Below are 22,283 nucleotides of genomic sequence, written 5' to 3' on the forward strand. Positions count from 1 at the left end.
TGTAAAAACAATAAAATATGTGCAAAATGTGCATAGGTTTATACAGACTGATTGTCCAAAAAGTACAATGGAGCAAACATGCTGTCCATAGACGAGCAAATGAAGGGCTAACAGTCCTAGCCTAGGGCAGCGTTATACACCCTGACAGCCGCCGACCTGCGGAAACGTTCCATTGAACACCGTAGCTGGAGCAGTCTGTTGCTAAAAGTACTCCGCTTCTAATAACAGTCCCATGAAGCGGATGAGAGGCGTCGTTCATGATGGCTGTGAGCTTGGTCAGCATTGTCCTCTCAGCCACCACCTCCATGGGGTCAAGGCTCATCCCCAACACAGAGCCAGCCTTCTTGATAAGTTGATAAAATCAAGTCAGTTGTGCCTCTTGATGTTATAACTCTACACTGAAGCTCAACCAGGCATATTGTGAGTAAAGGTGTAGTGCTAGGGTGCACAACTACTAGCTGGAGATCCACAGTCCACCTGTTCTTTTTCAGTAGGTCTCTTTAAATCACCACCGAAACACCTGGGCACAGGGGTTAATCTGGTTTGTTTAGGCAAATAATTATGGCAATTTGCTAGTTAGGAAATGAAAGCCTTTAGACATTTCAAACCTTCAAGGCTGGAATTGTGCTCCCCTGGCACAGAAACTTAAGTGTTATAAGGAGAAAATGAAAACAAGCATTTTGAAAAACAAAAAAGGGTCCCTCTTATTTGGATTAATAGTTTCAAATACAAATGTTTTACCTCTGTAGTTTTTAGCCTGATTGAAAACTAGATATTTAGGAAAACATGAGATGTGTTACTGGAGTGCTGGGAATACTCTTTCTCTGGAACAGGCTGCCCTGCCAGATTAATGAGGCTGCTAAGCAAATAAATGCTCTGGGTGGGCAAAATGATTTTCTCATATTTGTGACCTTCCTTACATTGTCCAGAACCCAATGAAAACCATTAACATTTCCTAGGTGCCCAATTCAAAATCTTATTAGCCTGGAGTAAAGCATTCTGCATTTAAAAGAGAGAATAGAAGAAAACGTTTTAGCCTAAGATTCAATACATGTGTTACACTGTATTTTTTTAATCAAAGGGTTGCTATAAGAAGAGATCTGTCACAATAGTAAGGTTCTTAAATAACAGTAGGTTTTACATAGTCCTGAATATAGGGATCTATCCTCTTTCTCTATCACAAGTGTGTGTGCAGCCTGGGCATTTTTGTTCCTTTCCACTCCCTAGTCCTTGTTGATGCAGATCCTTAATTCTTTAAGCAGTGAGTTAAAGAGTTAATCAATGGTCAGCTAAGTAAATCAAACAGGATGCAGTTGTTCATCCTTGCTATAGGAAGGAGCGCCACAATAGCTGCAAACCACAGTGATGCTGATAAGTCTTTAACACCTAGTCTTATTGTTAATGAGACCAAAATACCTGTAAATGTAACAAAAACCCACAAAAGAATGCATTAAACAGAAAGGTCTCCAGTTTAAAATGATTTTGCAACGGGTGGTTTCACCCACAAATGACAGCTTGGAATCACTGGGCTTTGGAGGATCCCTTGGTGGTCTGTGATTAAAACAAAACACAACCACCCAAAACAACAGTCACAAGTGTGCTCTTTACATACCAAACTGCCCCCTGCATGGGCTGATGGGATTTCATGGCTCATCAGCCCTCCTGTCAGAGAGAGATCCTTTGTGGTGAAGCTCCCTCCCACCCTCTGGGAACCCCTGACCACCTGCAAACACAGCCCACTCCCCTGACACCAGGCTGCCTCCTGACTCCCTTTGCCACTGAACGCAATTAACACTCTCCTAATCTCCTGCCTGCTGTATGATTGTGCCTGTCGAACACAATTAGCATCTACAGGTCTTTGTCCTGACCAGAGCTATAAGGCTGGGGGCTTGCTGACAGAGTGTTGTGCTGTCAGGTCGCAGGGACGGTACACATTTCCTCCCCAGCAGATCAGAACCTGGCCGTTTTTCTTCTTGACCTGTTAACAGATTGACGTTATCTGTAGAGGCCCAAACAGAGGAAAAGGTGTAAAACCATTGTGCAGTTTCAGTATTTCACCTGTTAAATCTCAACGAAGTTCACCTTGGCGGATTTATTGTGGTTTTTGCACTTGCACTTTGGTTTTAAATTGTTTTGCTTCTGTTTCCTGTGGTTCTGACAAGGTTTCACAGTGCTTTATTATATTGGTCCATGGTATTACTACAGAGCACATTCCTTAAAAAAGTATACTGTAGCATGGTATTCCCATAGTTCTGTGTAGGAAAGCACCATTCCGCATATTAAAACTACTCCAAAACTATAGTGAAGCCATTATTCTATTACAGCCTCTCTCATTTAATGCTAACCCTCCGCATTATGTCTGAACAATATTTCTTAAAATCAAAGTTTTAGTGAGAACTAATTAACCTTGTTTAATGGCTGCTTCTTTCAGCACTAGGCTCACACAGAAGTCAGGAATATTCCTGACAGGAATACACTATTAGGCATAAAATGTGTATTGATGGAGTTGTGTTGACGTTGACAGAGCTATGAAAATTAGTGTCCACATGTTGCGTCACATATTGTTTAATCCACTATGCAGTATAGATATAAAAACATGAATGGAAATAGATACCATTGTGAAATAACTTATGTTTATGTAACATTGTTTATTATACTTTATAAATTAGAGAATAACATTGCTGGAGGTGGAAGGGAACGATGATAATGTGAATGACGGTGACTGGGTGTCTATCTTTCTCTGGCATATAGATGACAGTTGCTAGGGGAAAATTGTATTTGTTTAAAAGTTAGCTGTGTTAAGCCTAGGACACAACCTGTTATTTTCTGTACCGTCGTGCTGGCACAGAGTAAAAAAAATTGGTGCAGTCTCTTTCTCTTTCTGAGGATGTATACTCTAAGGTATTTATCAAGAAGTTCCAATAACGATGTCTCTGAAGTGCTGACTTGTAGAGTAGAAGCAGGGTAGTTCAGATTTTGATCCAGAGGAAGATGAGAGAACATCAGTAAGCCATGAAGTTAAAACCTTTTCTGGATTCTCCCTTTGCTTGAGGGCTAACCCCCACATTTGTAAATGGTAATATATGAATCTGTGGTGCCCAAAATGTGGGTCGGTCCTTGGTTTAAAGTCTCATCCAAAATACGGCTTCTTCTGCAGCATTGTACCTTGCAAATCTGTGAGGAAAAGGGTTTGGAATTTCTGAACCAGAAGAGTGCATCACAGTGCATCACACCATCAGCAGTGGTGGATCGATCCCAGTATTGTCTAGTTGGATCCTTGCTTGCTTTAAGAGATCTGAGGATATCTGGCTCTTTAACAGAATAAGCTGATGACTACTGTAGTTGTGTGTGATGTCTCCAGGTACACGCATGGTAGAAACATGCCACTGAAACTCCCTTTCTGTGCGATTCTGAAGGTTTTGAGGAAGTGCTTTGAGTCTCCTTCTTTCAGTTGTGTTGAGCAACTGCCTTGTTGTCATGCATGCTTGGGCTTGCTTTCATTTAGAGCTTTGCTTTGAAATCATTCATCCGGTAAATTATACACCATTATTATAACAGCTTCTCACCTGAGACCGGCGATACAGTAACAGCTGACAATTATACAGTTACAGCAAAGGAGCAGAGGCTCAGAAAATAAAGAATGACGCTTTGCTTCTCGTTTTCCATTCCAGCTGCCAGAGTGGGTGCTTTTGTGAACAGTGGGCCACAGACACAATAGACTGAATGAATTTCACTGCCATTGTGCTTGTGTTGTGTTTCTTTGGTGTTATTGAGGTGTAAAGTTGTAAATGGGTATTTTTGGAATGCCACATGAGGGATATGGAAATAGGGTCTGAAAACAAAGGTCTAATTTCAGATCGCTGACTGCTATAGCAATGGATTTGTTTAGATTTTTGCCCCAAAAAAGTAGAGGGGAATTTTCCCCTAGAAAGATACAGTTCCAGGCTCAACTTTAAAAGATCACAGTGTCCTTACCACCACATCATGTCGTCCATTTTTGTCTTTTAACAGTTTTTCAGTTATGCCTTTGTGCTATGTTCAGTGAACTGAATTTGAGATAATGATGTCAGTATAAATATACTCAACATAATGAATGCATAATGTTATTTTAATTTGTTAATTTGAGAAAGGCGTATTGAAACACCTCTTATTCGTATTCATTAATGAAACCCTATACTGACTTTACAAGACCTTGCCACTCATTTCAGGATATTGTTAAGAAATGCATTTATTTGCATCCCAGCCTGAAGTGGTGAATGGACATTGATGTAAAGCATTTAGACATAATGCCAAAAACAATTGAAGAATTAAGTACTGTATCTAAGTCCTACTGTCATCTGAACTGTGCCATGCTTCTAAGTCTGCAAAACTTTGCACGGGTATGGTAGTTCAGGCTTTGACTCTGTCTGCATTACCTTTGGAATACATCATTCCTGTGAATTTCAATTTCTATGCTGCCCAAGAATGCATTGATCTAATTTGGTGCATTATATTATGCATTATATGCACCAAATAATGATACATGTTCTTCCGACAGTCCTGTTTGTTGTGGTAATTTACAGGCAATGACTGGCAATCCACCCTGAAGCTTTTTCTATGTATTATTTCGCTTATATATTAGATATAAGCAGTTTGTCCATTACAGTCAGTGCTTATTTTCACAGATAGAAGCATAAACATCTTAAGTTGTTTAAAACTAGGGCTCAGATTAAGTGAAAGCATTAAGTTTCAGACTGAGTGGTCCTAAATTTGTTTAAATCTGCACCCAGTGGTGCACAAAATCACTAGATGTAGTTTTAACTAACCTTTAAAATTGACATTTGAAATATTGAGACAGAGTTGCAGGCTCTTGGCATAGTTATAAGCAGGACTCAAAGTAAGCATTTTGCAGGCGATTAAGGTCTGAACATAATCAGTCTGTGGTTCAAGTTAAATAAAACGGTGCTCAAGTTTTTGAAAGCGGAGGGGGTAGTTAATTGTGCTTTCCACTGGGGGATTCCAGTGATGTCTTACAACTGTCAAGACTCTAGGGCTGTTCTCTGCAATGTGCCTGATTTAAAGCTGAGAAAATATACATAATTTTTATATGCTTTTTTTTTCTAAAGCAGCTTCAACAATGAATAAAAGTGCTCATTTGTCACTGATTTGTCTCTGTGCCTCTTGTAGTTTAATGTTTTTCATAATTTTCCTATTGAGTACATATGACGAGTTGTGATGCAGTCTTCCTCCAGTTTGACTAATTTATGTTGTCATATTCCGATTTCAGACGGGGAACATTGTTACCTTTATGAACATGAATCTGTTATGCAGAATATCTGTAACATTATTGAATTACTTTATTTCAAAAGATCTTAAAGGGTGCATTAAAAATAAAGAGGTAGAAAAGTAATCTGCCTTGTCTTGACAATTGTGTTGTTTTTTAAAATAAATTGCTACTTTATTGTACTTCTTGTACGTCCGTGACTTTAAAAAAAGAATCTTTATAGGTTTAAGATTTGAAGAATTGGGCCTAGAAAGTTCATTCTACCACAGTAGTAGTCAGAATCTCTTTGGAAAGAGTGCATTCAAATTTTGAAATGCATAAGAACTTGCAAAGACCCCCCTCCCCCCCCAAAAAAAAAACCTGAAACATTTTGTCAATGCGTTTTTGTCTATTTGAAAATAGGGCTGAAGCTCTCTGCTGATCTTACTCAAAATTAATAGATCATCTGAAACAGACAACCAGCTGAACGAGTGTTTGCTTGAAGATAAGAGTAACAGATAACACATCGTTTTGATGTATGTTAAAGGTGTAAAGGTATCATCATTTTGCTCATTTAGGCCATTTGGAGCTTTTAAACTTGACTGTGAATATTAGAAATAAACACCTCACCTGCAGAAGTACACTCGTTATGTAGCCTAATTTCATAGAATATGACTGAAGTCTAGAATTTAAGATGACTTATTCCTAACAATAACATGTCTACTGTCTTTGTTTTGGCTGTAGAAATCAGTGGACCAGGATGTAATAGAGCATATATAACACGTTCTAGACTGTAGCGGCAAATGAATGACTCTTATGACAACAGGAATATGGAACATTCTTGGATTGATATACTGCAGCTGTTTCAAAGACTGCCCAGCTGGCTTTCAGCCTCTCAGATTTCAATTGAAGATATTACTACCTACCAATTGTCTTTAAACCTATACAGTTCACAACACATTGGAGCCACTGCAGGAGAGAGCAACATAATGCAAGTTTTCAGCAGCCTATACAGTGTGCAAGTAACGTTACATTTCTCAGGGTAGATAAGGGGATGGGGCACATGCTCAGTAATTTTAACAATTCTCTGACCTTGGTTTGCTGACTAATGTTTTGATATCCAAGAACCTTCCCGTTTATATGGTATCTTACAGTATTCTTTTACTGTTTCTCATACAAATTATTTGCGTGTACCACATAGTCCACTTGGCACTCTGAGTGCTCTACCTTCCTGAAACTCTTCATTACCATTATCTGATCCAGGACGTACTGTAATGATGTGGTTACCATTTTATGTGAGGTCTTCTTTAAAACCTTTGGTGCAGTAACCACATCTGTTACGTGGGAAATGGCCTTTTTTAGGATTATGTTCGCTTAATCATGATTGAAGTGCAATTAAGCATGAGAAGAATTTTGCTGTGTATTGTATTGCAATGTCTTGTACACCTAAACTTTTTGCCTCTTTTAATAAAACGATATATTAAATCTTCTGCTTTACTCTTATAAATCTGTTCTAATGGATTACTTTGGCCTATCAGAGCTATTTGTTATTTGTCACTTTTGTAAGGCATCAGCACTGAGTGGAGGAGCAGTTTGGGTTATTAATATCACTGCAAGGTTGCATGTACCTGCCAGGTCTCAGGCTTCCCTGTCACGCAGTGTGGAGTCTTGGGGAAAGTGTAATGACTAAACTTTTGAACCCACTTTTGAACCAGTGACAACTGCTGTTGTACCTTCTTTCGGAGAGAGGGCTGACAGCTTTTGTCAAGAGTGTTGCAACCACTGAATCAAATCCTATAGAAAAGGTTTATGCTGGCCATTTGAGATAATTTTTGGAGTGATTTTTAATGGGTTTCTTCCAAAGGCACTGTAGCCTCTATCACAGGATTAGAAAAAAAGTTCAGACTTAGGTGTTTTGATCAGAGATATTCAGTTCTGTCCGGATCTATTATCATGTAACTTTATTTTTGTAACCTTAATTTTGTGATTTTTGTTTGCTTGCAGAAAAGACATTCCATTGCCAGCAACTACTGCTGCACGCTGTAATGTTGTGCATTTGATTAATAAACTTTGATTTGATTTATCAGTGCATCCTCCAGATCTCTCTGTGCAGTGCTTTTCTCACTTTCACCTTGGAAGTTGCTCTTACTTACATTCCCCCAAAAATATTAGATGGCCAAAAATAAGCTGCACGTGAATATTAGAGCACAATATACCATTTTCTTTATCCTTGTTGAAGTGGGAGGGACCCGTTTCTTCGTTGGAGATTCATATCCATGCTTCTGATGTGAAATTTCATGTGAGGCATTACTGTTGTACTACCAGTGCTGCATTGCACAGTTGTTTTAGTACTTTTTTTTCTAAGGGGGTGTAGAAAATGACAATATAAGCAAATATCTTGTTAGACAAGTAGTAGAAAACAGATCAGTTTGACGATGGCCCAATGAAGATAAGGTGGCCTTTTTGCTTGACCTTTAACTTTTCCACACAAAATGAAAAAGACTGACTGTCAGCATTTCGAGTGATGTCCACAAAGGCGAAGTGTTTTCATAAGACAAGCTTGACAAGGATCCAGGCCTCTCTAGGTCCAGCTCTCTCCTTGGCAGATAATTGTTTTATGTTGTAACTTTAAAACTGTCCTAAAGGGAGATTTAAATTGAAGTTTGGCTATCTGAAATAAAAGCCTGTCATAGCTGACACTGCCAGTCATATCTCCGAGGTCTTTCCCACAATGTATCTGTCACTGCCCATCAACTGCACATCGGATCCCGTGACAACTTCCTTTAGTGCTCACTGCAGTTTAGGTCTATATGTGTTGACGGGCCTCAAAACTGCACAAAACAGAAGAAAAGTTTTCTTTTTTTAAGTGATTGTGTTAGTGCAAACAAAGCCTCGTGTTTCCATTACAATGGGGAGCTTTAACATAGTTAGAGATGTACTATGAAAGGGAATACTGGTGGTTGCTTAAAGTTCATTACATTTTGGCTGGAAGCAGCACTTAGATAAAACAGTGAATCAGCGACATTTGCTGTAAAGCCTTAATAAAAAAAATGAATTATTGTGTAAATGCAACTGCGGGGTCAGATTTTCTCCACCAGGAAGTTCACTTTAAACATCTCATATATGCTGGAGAGATTGCCGTGCTTTTAAGGTTCAAGAGCAAGGAGCTGTAAATATTGGAGAGAGCGCTATCAAGGAGCTCTTATGAACTTTCCCATAGAAAGCTTATTTTTCATGATATAGAAAATCTGTATTAATCTTAATTCTGAGCTCAAAGTTATTTACTTCAGCACTTTGAAATCTTGGGTTTAAAAATTTTATGTCAATAACTAATAGGATGAGCAGCAGGCTTTAAAAGTTGTATTGGGATAATGCACTAATGCAAATGTTTGATCTATGTTTTTGAACTTCTGAACATATTAAGTCCCCTACTTTCTGGATTTTGTTGTGTACTCACCCAAATTGGAATTGCCAGTTAAGTAGCCATGGAAAAGATTCAGAGCAACATTGTAATTTTAATTTCCCAGTCCTACTCTATAGTCTACAGTGCTAATCATATGACCCTACGAGCTGTGACTTACAGTTTGGTTCCAAAATCTTAGTTGTGGCTGTCACCAAGCTAACATTTTTATGTCTTTTGATAACTTGTGTAAGATATTAAAGATGGATTTCATGGAATATGTCATTCAAGATTTTTTATCCTGCTTTCTTCTTCAAGATGGTAATCTTGGTGGTTGTACCAGTAAGTACTTACAAAAAAAAGCATTTTTTCAGAATTGTTTCTATCACATCGCAGGTAGTCAAGCTACACTACACTGACATGGTTTCTTTGGAAATTCAGACAATGGGAAAATTAGATGAATACAATTGTTTTTTTTTTGCTCTGACGATTAAATTGTGTTGGTTTAAACCATGCCACACCTTCTCCAGATCTCTGCTGTATGGTACAGTCACTGTTGTTTTTGGTTTATATGATGGTGAATCACATAGATGCCCTCTGTTAGCATTTCCTACAGAGGTTGTCATTGCCTGTCAATCAGCAGCTATTTGTAATAATAATAAACTTTATTTGATATAGCACCTTTAATGGTGGTTTCTCAAAGCGCTTTACAGAATGACAACAACAATAAATAAAAAGAATACACAATGATAAAACACAATTACAATATATAGAGGAGGTCGTGGATGGTGGTACTAAGAAAAGTAGAAGCAGAGGGGTAAAGAATGGAACCAGTTAAGTAAAGGCTCTTCTAAAGAAGAAGGTTTTGAGTCTGGATTTGAAGGAGTTTAGAGAAGGTGACTCTCTGATATCATTGGGCAGAGAGTTCCAGAGCTCGGGGGCATCACAGGAGAAGGCCCTGTCACCCATACAATGTAGATGGGCTTGGGGGACAGTTAGGAGACCAGAAATAGAAGAGCGAAGGTTACGAGGTGGGGAGTAGGGTGATAATAGTTTAGACAGGTACATGCAGAGCCTTATTGGTGAGCATGAGGATTTTAAAGTCCACACAGAATTTGACAGGAAGCAAGTGCAAGGACTCCAGGGTAGGAGTAATGTGATCACTTGCACTAGACCTGGTCAGGATTCTGGCTGCTGAATTTTGGACATACTGCAGTTTGTTCAGAGTAGATTTAGATACCCCAGCGAGTAGAGCATTACAGTAATCAATTCGAGCGAACACCAATGTGTTGATCAGCTTTTCAGCCACAGTTAGTGAGAACATAGGGCGTAGTCTAGCGATATTTTTGAGGTGAAAAAAAAATTGTAAAAATGTATTGCCCACCCCTGTGAAGAAAAAATAATATCTTGTTAACTGGCAGCAAAGATTGTTCAGATAAGGAATTGAATGTTCCCATTGATCAAATTTTCCTGGTGTGTGCCATATTATCGTATTAGCCATTCTGCTAATCTTCTGTGGTATTTGTGGTGCGGTCTGGTCTCATTTACCCTACTGGTTGGTCTCATAATATGGAAAAATATGTATTTGCTAATATACATTTATGGTAATTCTGTCTTCTTAAGGACAGGGCTCGAACTAATTGTCGGTCTTTATGTGTGGACATATTTTGGCTGCCTTCTCTAAATTGGAAGTTACTTTTCATTCTCACCACTAAGCCCTGAAAACGCTTTTAAAGACCTTGTCCTCATCTGTGAAAATCATTCAAATTAAAAAAGGGGAAACGAGGTTTCCCCTGTTTTTAAACGAGGAAAAAAATGTCAAAATGTTGAGCATGAGGTACCCTAAAAATAGCAACATAATGGAATACATATACTGCCATATCTCGGGTACCTTATGTTTCTAGATATAATTCATCTATCCATTTTCTAGCTGCTTCATCCAGTTAAGCCAGAGCCTATCCCAGCAGGCAGTGGGTGCAAGGCATGATACACTTTGGATGAGACGTCAGTCCATTGTATTATATATATTATATTAAATAAAGTGTTGTATGATACCAAGTAGAAGTATAATAAATAGAAAATAATGGTATACAGGTACAGTGAAGGAGAAGATTAGAACAGCACAGCGGACTGGTGCGAGTCAAAGTAAAATGTAGGATCTGCAGAACAGAGAAGTTTGAAGATATTCCATAACGTGTTAAAAGAAGCTGCTTTTAATGATCAAACCAATCTTAGTTTTACTACAGAAATTTACCTATGTCATACTGTAGCTTGGAAATGTGATGGTATAAAGTCTTATAAGATAAGGGAAAAACTCATATTACCCTCTTGTTTTACAATTCTTTTTTTCTTGCCTAGACTTCTGATAAAAGAGGGAAGGAGCACAAGTCAGGATTTGGAGGACCAGCGGTCAGCTCTCTGTACCAAGAAGAAACAATCAGGTAATTCAGGGATTTTTGAGGGCTGTCAAAGTTAATGTGAAATCCCGCTGTGGGGAACCTGCCGAAAGCAGTGGTATAGGTAAAGAGAAGGCTATACTTCCACATACGACATAGCACACACTGATGCAAGTATTTCAGTAATCATATTGTCTGCCTTATACACTTTATCAGACACAAAAATAAAAATACCTGTGGGTATGTTCTTCTGGCTAGCACTCCACCTCTTGCAAATGGTAGACTTAGTGTTCTAAAGTGGTGACTTCAAGGAGTAGTACTTCAGATACACCTGAAGCATTCTCAGCTGTCGGTGGTGTTTATGTTGATCAACTTAACCTGCGTAAGAAACACCATATTCACTCCTGTTATGTGACAATGTACAGTTTTTATGTGTATTCTTTAACTGGACGATCATAGAAATAACCATCCATCTTCAACGGCTTCATCCAATTCATGGTCTCGGCTTGAGCCGGAGCCTATCCTGGCAAATAACAGGCACAAGGCAAGATACTCCCTGGAAGGGACGCCAGTCCATCACAGGGAACACACAGACACAGACACAGACATGTACACACTCACACCAGAGCCAATTTCCCCAGAAGTCAATTAACCTGTGGCTGAAAACCCACAAACATATGGGCAGAATATACAAACTCCTAGCAGATAGCTCTCCATGTCTGGAACTGAACACAGGGCCCCAGCGCTGCAAGGCAGCAATGCTAAGCCACCATTCCGCCCAGAAATATTTGGATTTAATTACTTTTTTCAGGTTATGGAATTAAACTCTCAGTGCAGCAAGTGCTAGTTCTCATGACAGACTCCTCTTATTCAACGCTGGAGCAGTCTGCTTTAGGGATAGCCAGAGAACCCTGCCAGGAAAGGCAATTAGTGTTCTCTGCTATTAAACAAATGGCCCTTCCAGGAGTTTGCGTATCTGTAACCAATCATTGCAGTGACTGGTTGAGTGAATTCCAATTTTCAGTACATTACAAGAAGACCTCTTGGTATTAAAGGCTTCCCATTCAGTGTGTGGTTTCAGTAAGTAATTACGTCCTCTCTGCTTGTTTATGACTTTGTGTAGAAAATGGTCAAAGTTTTGCCTTACAAACAGAATTGATTTTTAATTTTAAGCTTTACTAAGCAGGGAAATTTTAATTGTTGATATTTTTATTTTTTTTGTGTGTAGCAAACAATAATGCTTTGTAGTTATGTAAATCTAAAAAATAATTTCCTGAATTTAGCTGTACTTGTTAAATACTTGCTGACAGGACTGTATTATTGTTATATTTATGAACTGTGCAAAATTTACATAATTAAAATTGCTAGTTGTTCCATTTGTTCATTGTTTTGTAGGATTTTGTGGTCTACATATTTTATGGTTAAGTCTTATTTATTTTATCAAATACATACATAATCTGCACCATCAAATTTTATCATATGTACTGTATTTGTATATATGTAAATTCTGCCTGAACTCATTCTTCTAGTGAAGAAATGATTTTGAAGCAATCTCCAGTATATTGGTACCATGGAAGTTGTTTCAGATATTGTGATGATGAGATATTGTGACCAATATAATTAAACTGAACAGTAGAAAGAAGGATAATTGCAGTGAGTACTAAATGAGAATAGATTTAAATGTTAAAAAAAATCATTAGTAGACTAAACTAAAATTTCAAACCCTGTTTTAAATTAGCTAACTGTAAATATTAACTGCCAGTACCAACTTAAATAAGGTAGCATTGTTGATTCCAAGTTTTTAATTTGATTGTTTTACCAGAAAGAGATACCAAGTAGACAACTGAGAGCACATTTTCAGTTATAATGACGCCCTGGTGTCAAACGTTCCAGCAGAGTGTTTTACTGTAGCAGTTTGAGTGAAGTACCTTGCTCAGTTCTACAACAGCAGCACACAAGATTTGAACCCACAACCCTCCAATGGGAAGTTCAGAGTCCTCACCCCTGCTCCATTCTCCTGTTTACTAACACGTTGTGAATGCCATTTTGGATATGGCGGATGATTTTACTTGTTTCTGCTACTGAAAAGGAACAGACATGGGAAAGAGGCAGGCTGTAGTCAGAAGATATTTAACTTTCAAGCCCCTTGCAGATTTAAAATTGAGTAGAAGTCATATGCTCCATTTGGATCTCCATGATCCTTGTGTTGTGGAAGGTTTCAAAACCACAGAAAATTAGGTAGATTATCATTTATATATGTGCTCCAGATCCAAATTCAGTGTTTTGGAGTCCAGACCTAAACCCTGTAGAAATGTGGCAAAACTGGAAATGAGGAGTTCGTACTAGAAAATCCTCAAATGTTACTGACCTAGAGCAGTTCGTCATGGAGGAATGAGCCAGAATTACTACATAGTGACGTCAGAGACCGGTCACCACTTGCAGGAAGGGTCTGGTTACTGGTTTTGTCACTAAATGTGGTGAAGCCAGTTACTGGAATCTAAGTGGGCATTACATTATTCACACAGGGACATTGGATTTTGGTTTACTTTATGAAATAAATCAAACAAGCATCAAACTTTATTTTATCTTTATATATCACTAGGACCCACATGAAGCTCTGATAAAATTCAGTGGTGAAAATAGGCACAAATTCAGAAAATCGGAAGGTTGGAGAGTACTATTTCACAGAGCTGCTAGGAGATTATTGACAAAACATGATGATTAACTTAAAAGGCAAAGGCTAATTGTATAGCAGAACCATTAAAATGACAGTGCAGTAGGTCCTTATCATGCTTTGTCACTGAAGTGAATTCGACATTGTTGTCCACTGTGTATTGTTTGTTTAGGTTCTTGTGCAAGAAACATGAGTAGTTATTTCATATTTACACATTTATCTGAGCTTTAAAAGGTATTCTTCTGGTACCCTGATAAGAACTTCAAATTGATAAGAGGATTTAATTTTAAAAACAGGAAAACATTAAGTAAACATAATCTTTTAGGATTTTGACATTTGCAAGGTTGGTATCTTTTTTTCTGTTACTAGCACACACCACCCAGATGCACTGGTTTACAGGAGAATCTTGACCAGAAATGGTTAAAGCAGACTAACAGATGACAAAGTAGCTGGTGACCTTCCCAGCATGCTGTGCAGCAAGCTGATGTCATGTAATTTATCAGTATGTCTTTAATCCTCCAGAGGCTGTCAGCCAGTTGGCCTCTGCAGCAAAACCCAAATCATGCACAGTTGTGTGATTGATGGCATCCAGCATTGATTAGTTGTTCTGGGAGACAAATGAACCCATGCTGCAGGTAACACTAGGGGTCACTGCATGTGATTCTGGGTTCAAGAAAATCTGTACCATATCATCACAGAAAAGAACCAAAATATATGCTTATGTTTGCCAGCAGTATTTTGAAGGTGTTTGTTTTACATTTCAGATAGCTGCATCTTCTTGGTACATATGTGACAAGAAAATACAAGAAATTAAATCTTCCCTTTCATACGCTCTGTTTTTTACCCAGTGTTGTCTTGAATCAGATATTAACACTACTGAGACTAACCCCAGGCCATTAACAAAATAACATGAGTATACAGTAAATGTCTACATTTGTGTTAAACTTTTAGCACATTTCTTTGTGTCATTTTTATACTTCAAGTAAGAATATTACAGGTAAACTGATCCCTATACTCTAATGGATTCATTTTAACAATATCTTTCAAGATATTGTGTGCTTCTTTATGCTGTGAATTGTGAACATATTCTAAATGAGGTCTGGGCAGAGCCCTCTATAATTTTAAGAGCTTCACAAAAATTGTTTTTAGTACACATCATATTCATCTTATTATTTAGAAGAAAATAATGAGGAATCAACATAATTATCAAAATCCTATTCACAGGTTGCTTGTTTAAAAATAGTTTTACCCATCTTGTATTTAGAATCCGCTGTTTTGCTAGCTGCGTATACAGTAATACTCTAACCTAGTCTGCATTAAATTTCTCCAGCGTACTTACCATTTCAATTGCTCAGGAAATAAGTGGGCCTGATGTTGATTGATGAAGAAAGTCTCAGCTGACCCTTTGCTCTCTGGAGACGAACGTTATCATGTTGAAAGGGGTTACAGTACATTGGTGTTGTAACAATGGATGGTGGACAAGTCTCAAAATATTTTCATCCTAACATTCATTGTTGTGAGATGGCTTTCAAGGGCAGCCAAATCTCATAAACTCATAAAATCTCTACTTAATATTACACTACCACAACCAAAAGAGTCAGTCCTTTACAGGGCCTCATGTTTTTTGTAGGGATGCTACATTTAATGGTATCTCGGAGTCACCTGTTGGCTGTAACCAGGTCCATACATCTTCCATGGTGCCCAGCTGTGCAGTAATGACCTTACAGGTGGTTCCTACTGGTATATTGGGGTTGATCACAGTTGCTTCTTGTTTCTTATTTGCACTGCTGGTACCTATTAAAGAATATGGAATGCCTTAGGGACTTAAAAATGTGACAGTCTAGCTAGCAGTATTTCCACAGCAGTGAACCATTTTACTATTGCAGTGTTTCAGGATATTAACGTATAAGTACAGTATGTTTTAGTGTAGGTCTACTGCATTTGTATATACTGTATACACTAGTTTGCAGTAGCAGGAAACTCAGTATTTTTACTTGTATATTTTGCTCTCTGTATTAAAGAAACACAGAAATAAAGCTTTTTTTTTTTTGCTTGAGTCATTATCCGTTTCACTGAGCTCCCTGGTTATCTCCCTGATTTTGTACACGGCAGGGACCGCTGTCCAGACAAACCTCTGGCAATGATTGGTTTGGATTGAAACACGCTAACAGCTGTTCCGCACAACTGATGAGACGTGCTGCGCGCGTCTGTGCGAGTGTGGCGGGAGGGGAGAAGGTGCAGGAGCTGCTCTCATCCTCTGCTGTTGCCCTCAGAGATGCCAACCTCCACCACCTCCGCTTTTGCTGGAGAGCGCAAACGCGAGGGCTGGAACAGACAATAGGGAGCTCAAAGCAATTAAGCCGTGGCAGGCGGCAGGGGAGAGGGGAGAATGGGTTTTCTCTAAATGAGCTTTTCCCTCTCCCCTCCTGCCAGCCAGAGCCTCTGATGCGACAAGGTGATTAGAGCGAAAAAATAATTAGAGATCCTGTGGAAAGGGGGGCTCCCGGAGGATGCAGAGGTATAAACAGTTACTGTAGCAGACAGGCCTTCCTGCACCCCCCACAGGTGTTTCCATCACACCTGCTGACTCCCGGCCCACTGGGACTGCACCCTGCTGTGGGTCTTTCCCAGCAACGCAAAGCCCCCAGCTGTCTTAAGAGGGTGCTCCCTGTTTCCTTTTGTCAAACGCACTTGATCACTTTCGTATCACAAGCCCTCTGGGGACGGATCATTAAGAATAGTAAAGGTTACTTCTGCTCACATCTGTGCAGGGTGTACAGGAGCACCCCGGTCTGAAACCTGCTGTGTTTGTTCAATTCAGAGTGGCTGGAATTATCTAGCTTTTGCAGAAGATCTGCTCTTGTTGGACGAAACTGATGTTTTGTCTAAGGATTTGCACACTTTAAAGCATCAGATGGAGAAAACTGTTCAGAACAGTGACATTCACTACTATGTAATTTACCTGGGATTTGTTGTAAAACAGTGTTTTACATTATTTGATTATGCAAGTCTGGTTAAACTAATAAGCAGTGCAGGGGTCTCCAGTCCTGATCTTGGTGAGCTGCAGTCAAGCACTATTTCTTGGTCACCACTGAAGACTTCCCAAAAATTTGATCAAGATCACTTAAGCAAGTGATGTGTTAAATTTAGACATTTAGAAATTGTTCTAGACCAGCTTTTGAGTACTTCACTTCAGCAATCAAGGACCAAAGTTCTCTTAATTGAGCAGATTACTTGTTTAATTGATCAGTCATGTGCATGTGTTCACAATCTTTAGAAACGGGTATCTTATAAACCAAACTGGATTGGAGCTCACTAGGATCACATTTGGAAACCCCTTAGCTTATGAAAAATGCACAAGTGTAGCTTATTTACAGGAAATTTAACCAGTGTTTTATATATTTTTGTTCACTATATTGGTGATATTTTTAAAAGGTTAATGATACTTTTTTATTCAGTCATAACAAACCAGTGTTGAGTGTGAGGCTTTGTCTCCAGAAAATGATAAAACAATTAATTGTTTTAAGGACATACACCTTTTTCTTTTAGTTTTTCAAGACTCCTTACTCCTGTGTTTTGCAAGTGTGAATTTACTTCTGTTTCCCCAAAGAAAGCATAAATACACCAAATGGCTTCCTTGAAGTTAAAATGCCATTACTTGTGTGGCAAGCTGGACTTCTGTTTTTATTCAGAAGCCTTGTTTGAATAAGACTTCCCAAGATGCTTGTAAAGCACATTAGAAGTGAAAACATTAATTTCCAATTTTAGGAATGGGTTTGCCCTTTGTTGTCTAATTACATTGGTTACCTATCAGGTAATCTGAGATCTTGTTTTTGACTTCCAGGTGAATGGTTGTGTGTTTTTGTACCTAAATCAGCTGCTGTTAATAGACTTTCCATCTGTTTCCTTCCTGTGTTCATTATTATCTGCTTATTCTGTACCTTTATGACTAGACTGTGAGCTTTAAGGGTGAACATTTTCTTCTGTTTGTGTATCACATTGCAGAATGAACATCCTGTTTCACTTAATTCAGTATGTGGAGACTTATTTTACTGTTTAAACTTTGTTAAAGACTCCCTTGGCTACATAACTGTGATATCCTACTGTTTTCCAATGTTTTTTTACTGTTTTCTGCAGTTTAATTTTATAGTTCATCAGCCTGAGAATGATACTCATGAAAGCACAAGTAAATTAAGGATCTGAATGTTCATCTGTGAGCAGCCATGGACTTTTGCAAGACTGTGTTATTTCTGAAGTCCTGGACTGCATAAAAATCCTATGGGAAAAATACACTCTGGGTAATAAAGGTGGTCACTGTTGGACAATGGGTACAGGCACTAGTATATGGTGCTGTCCGGTGTCTGCATGTCACTGCTACTTCAGGCTGCTCTGAGTCTGGCGTATGGCCCATACATCAGTTCAAATGTTAGTGTTTTTTCAAATAATAATTTTATTTGTGTTTCAGGAGGAAACGGAATCAATAATAGAGAGAAGAAGAGAACATGCAGTTCCTCTTGAAGGAATGTATAGTACCTTACAGTGTTTTAGTCAAAATCAAAAGATAAGGAAAATGAAGAAACATGCTTAGACTAGGAACACGAAACATCTTATCATTTGAGCTACTTTATCAGTAACAGTGTCCTAAGTCACCCATGTAGTGATAAAGGCTGAGGGCAGCCAAACCGTGGGTCTTTCTAGAAGCATAATATTGCGTAAAGAAATAGCAGGTTTGATCCAACTCCTCAGAATAGTCTTCACCTCGGTGAAGAAAACGCTCTTTTTGAACATGAGATAACTGAGATACATGAGATATAGCAGAAGTTCCGAGTATTAGGAACTTAGAGAATAGGGTTTTAAGTTCTTTAGTATACTTATCCTCAGATGTCTAAGGGGTACTACATTACATCAAAACATTTTAAACATTAAAAACACTCAATTTACTTGAGTTTTCAATAATTTAAAGATCTAAAATTGTCCACCATTTGCATAATATTATTCTTTGATTTTGACTGAAGAAGTTGGTCATACTGTGGGAATCAACTGGTGTACAGATTACACACTTACACAAAAGTGCACAATTGATCCCTAAGGGAAATTGATGTGTTACAGCAGCCCAGCCAAAGACAAGCAAAAACAGACATCGGAAGAGACGAAAAATTAAAATACGTACAGTAATACAAAATAAATATATAGGTGTGTGCAAAATATGCTCATAGGCATCGTAAAAACAATAAAATATGTGCAAAATGTGCATAGGTATATACAGATCGAGTGTCCAAAAAAGGGTACAATGGTGCACCATGCTGTCCATAGACAAGCAAATGAAGGGTTAACAGTCCTAGCCTAGGGCAGCGTTATACACCCTGACAGCCGCCGGGAGGAAAGACCTGCGGAAACGTTCCCTTGAACACCATAGCTGGAGAAGTCTGTTGCTAAAAGTGCTCCGCTGCCTAATAACAGTAATAACAATACATATAACTACTATTTATGCAGCATTAGAGATATGCAGTCAAAATTGTGTCTTTATATTACATTTAGGAGAAAACATTATTGTAGTTCAGAGAAATTATTACAGTAAAGCATTATAAACCGGTTTTCAGTAGACCCAGCAATGTGGGCTGTGTACATTCTCCGTGCATTCCACGTAGAGGGGTACAGCAGTTGGGATATGTGACAGCCTCTTGCAGTACATTTAGCGCTACCATTGTATGCAGTTTAATCAGAAATACATCTAATACACTATTGATGTTTTACTTTTACTATATATAAATAAACTATTGTATTCGTGTTTTGAACTTGAACAATTTTTTTTATTTTGGACCTTTCATTTCATTTTCAGTTTTCTTTCTGGCAGTGTGGACAAATGGTTTGATTTCTTAAGATGTCTTTAACAGTCGCCAGATTCATTTGTTTTGCTCATTAGTTTGAATGAGCCTTTATGATGTATCACTGGTAGAAAAAAAAGCAGGCTGTGCTAATATTACGATATGTGATTATACTTGTCTTAAAACATTCTGTGTGGTTAGTAAAGATTTATCTGAGTATTCCCGTTTTTTAAAAGCTTTTTAAAATATTTCCCATGTATCAGTTCAAGACACAGGGTATATTCCAAGACCTTTGTACATGTTTTCAGAGAAGTAGTACTTATAACAGACAGATCAGCTCTTAAGCTGCCTCAAAATATGCTTTCACCTGATGGAGAACAAATATAATTTTGTTCTGCGTAATATATCTTTAAGGCAGCTAGTAAACACTGGAAATTGAGATCTCTCTCAACATATATCATCGTTTCAAATTTCCTTTCTAATTAATCTTTTGTGTACAGTTCATTTAAGTCTGACTTAAATCTGCCTTCTCTGGCTCTTGTCCTTCCTGAGATTAGTGCCTCTTCTGTTTGCTTGTCATATTGATTTATTTGATTTGTATTTTTTTAGGGAGGAAGACAAGAACATATTTGATTATTGCCGAGAAAATAACATCGAGCACGTCACGAAAGCCATCAGTTCCAAGAAGGTGGATGTTAATCTTAAAGATGAGGAGGTATGTTGAAGAAAGGCAAGATTACTCCCTGCAGGTGTGCTGTTGAATTGGATGCTGTCAGCAGTTTATTGAGGCATGAAAACCCTTAACATGAGCTGTGTCAATGAACACGCTAGTCCAATTCAAAGAAAGGCATTAACTTCAGCTGAATAATATGGATCCTCCTCACTGAGGGGAAGATCTGCTCCTTCAGCAAATCGGCTTGAGCTCAGTAACTCTTCGACTGCACCGTCAAGCTAAATGTGTTGGATTTGCCACTGCAATGAACTCATTATCCCTCTTGAGAGCGCTGATGCGTGCTGTAGTATGTTTACGGCACAGTGTTACTGTCTTATGCTTTCTGATGTTAATTGTTTTTATTTTTTCCCATTTGTATAAGTTATAGATTATGTATGTGCTGTAGTGCCTCTGAAAAAAAACCCCAAAATAATAAAATAATATTTCATTTGGAGGCCAAAATGACTAACGCATGTTTCCACAGGCAGTGCTTGTTCTATTCAAATATTTACATTTACAGTCAAAAGTAAAACTACTTGGTATGTACTGTTCATGGAAAATCAGGCATGTAGTGTAATTAAATCTTTTCTAAAAGAAAAGATCATTATAGCAGTAGACAAATATAATGTTTCAACAAATATAATTGCCTTCCAGACCCAGCTAGGTGTAAACCTCTTATTAGTACTGAGAATGAACAGTACACTGACAAATCTCATAAATTTCTTTTCCGTCCTAAAGATGAGCTAAATTTGAGTGTTTCTGAAGCAGAGACCAACGGTTACAAAGAGCTGAGCAGTGTGGAGTCATTTTAGGGCACTCAGAAATGAGGGATTGTGGGTTCAAATCCCAGGTGAGACACTGCTGTTGTATCTGCTCTTGAAAGGTATTTCAGTCTGTAGATTTAAAGGAAAACAATTAAATAAATTAGTAGTAATAATGAAAAGGCAGAGTTGATTTTACTGAAAAACAATTTTCCTTCGCTGCCAAACATGGTAATCAGGTGCATTAGCAACATGTGGGCCTGTAATTAATTCATTGTGAGACTGAAGGAAGCTTAAATGTAGCAAAGTACTGAAATACCAGGGGGCAAAATGATCACTTCAGAATGTAACTCAAGACCCAGATTATTAAACGGGTTAAAAGAAAGTAATGGATACTGCAATGAATCACCTGGCTAGACATCAAGTGAAGCATATAATGGGTGGGTATGGATGAAACCACCATTGTGAAAGCTCTCATAGCTGAATGCATCAAAAACTGAGAGTTGTTTAACACTGCAGATGCCAACAACACATTTATCTGTTGTAATAGAAGTGTAATGGGAACACATTGGGTACGAACCTGGAGTTTGGAAACAGTTTGACCAAATATTTCAGTTTTTGCTATGTAGTTAAAATACTATACACATACAGTAGTTCTGTCCATTTTATCTAAGATGATTTTACTTTTATTGAACTGCGTATGACTTATTTTGTTGTTTAAGCAGGAAGGGCAAATACTTTGTGGTGCTAAGGCTTTAAGCAAAAATGCACAAATTTACTGAATCAAAATGAAAATGGATTATTTAAAAAATGTTTCTCAGGCATCTTCAGTAACACTTTGTCAGCCTAAGCTGAGTGCTTTTCTTGTGCTATGCTGTGATCATTAATAACGTGTACCCAGTATTCTAACAGCAGTAGGGATAGATGGCCATTTTGCAAAGGGCGTGAGGCAGTTCGATCAAGACACCGCATTTAATAAATGGATCCAGTAGAGGGCAGTAATGAACTTCCATCAAAAAGGAATAGGGCTATTAAAATTGATCCCAGCAGCTGAGGTCTGAAATTATGAGGGGCTAGAGAGAAATGTTTGTATACAGGACATGTTTAATTTAAATACAAACTGAGGGACTTGCAACAAATACTGTTAGACAATAAAGGTGGAACTGATGGTATATTAGACTTCATATTAGTGAAAATTTAATATATAGCCAATTTTTCTTAAAGTGGTTCTTCATTGCCACATTCTGGAGCAGGACGACCATCATTAGTGGGT

At 38.2% G+C, this 22,283-nt stretch overlaps 1 protein-coding gene across 1 annotated transcript in view; it reads left to right on the forward strand.

Moving 5' to 3' along the window:
- The window catches only part of LOC148652324 (acyl-CoA-binding domain-containing protein 6-like), a 69,614-nt gene that overhangs the window by 15,231 nt on the left and 32,100 nt on the right, over nt 1-22,283 (forward strand). The window contains exons 5-6 of the mRNA XM_088598957.1: nt 11,001-11,083; nt 20,147-20,252. Coding sequence (XP_088455083.1) covers nt 11,001-11,083; nt 20,147-20,252 — 189 coding nt within the window. The remainder of the gene's footprint in view (nt 1-11,000; nt 11,084-20,146; nt 20,253-22,283) is intronic.

This window comes from Lepisosteus platostomus, chromosome 11 (assembly GCF_059453375.1).
Source record: "Lepisosteus platostomus isolate fLepPlt1 chromosome 11, fLepPlt1.hap1, whole genome shotgun sequence".
NCBI classification, from domain to species: Eukaryota; Metazoa; Chordata; class Actinopteri; order Semionotiformes; family Lepisosteidae; genus Lepisosteus; species Lepisosteus platostomus.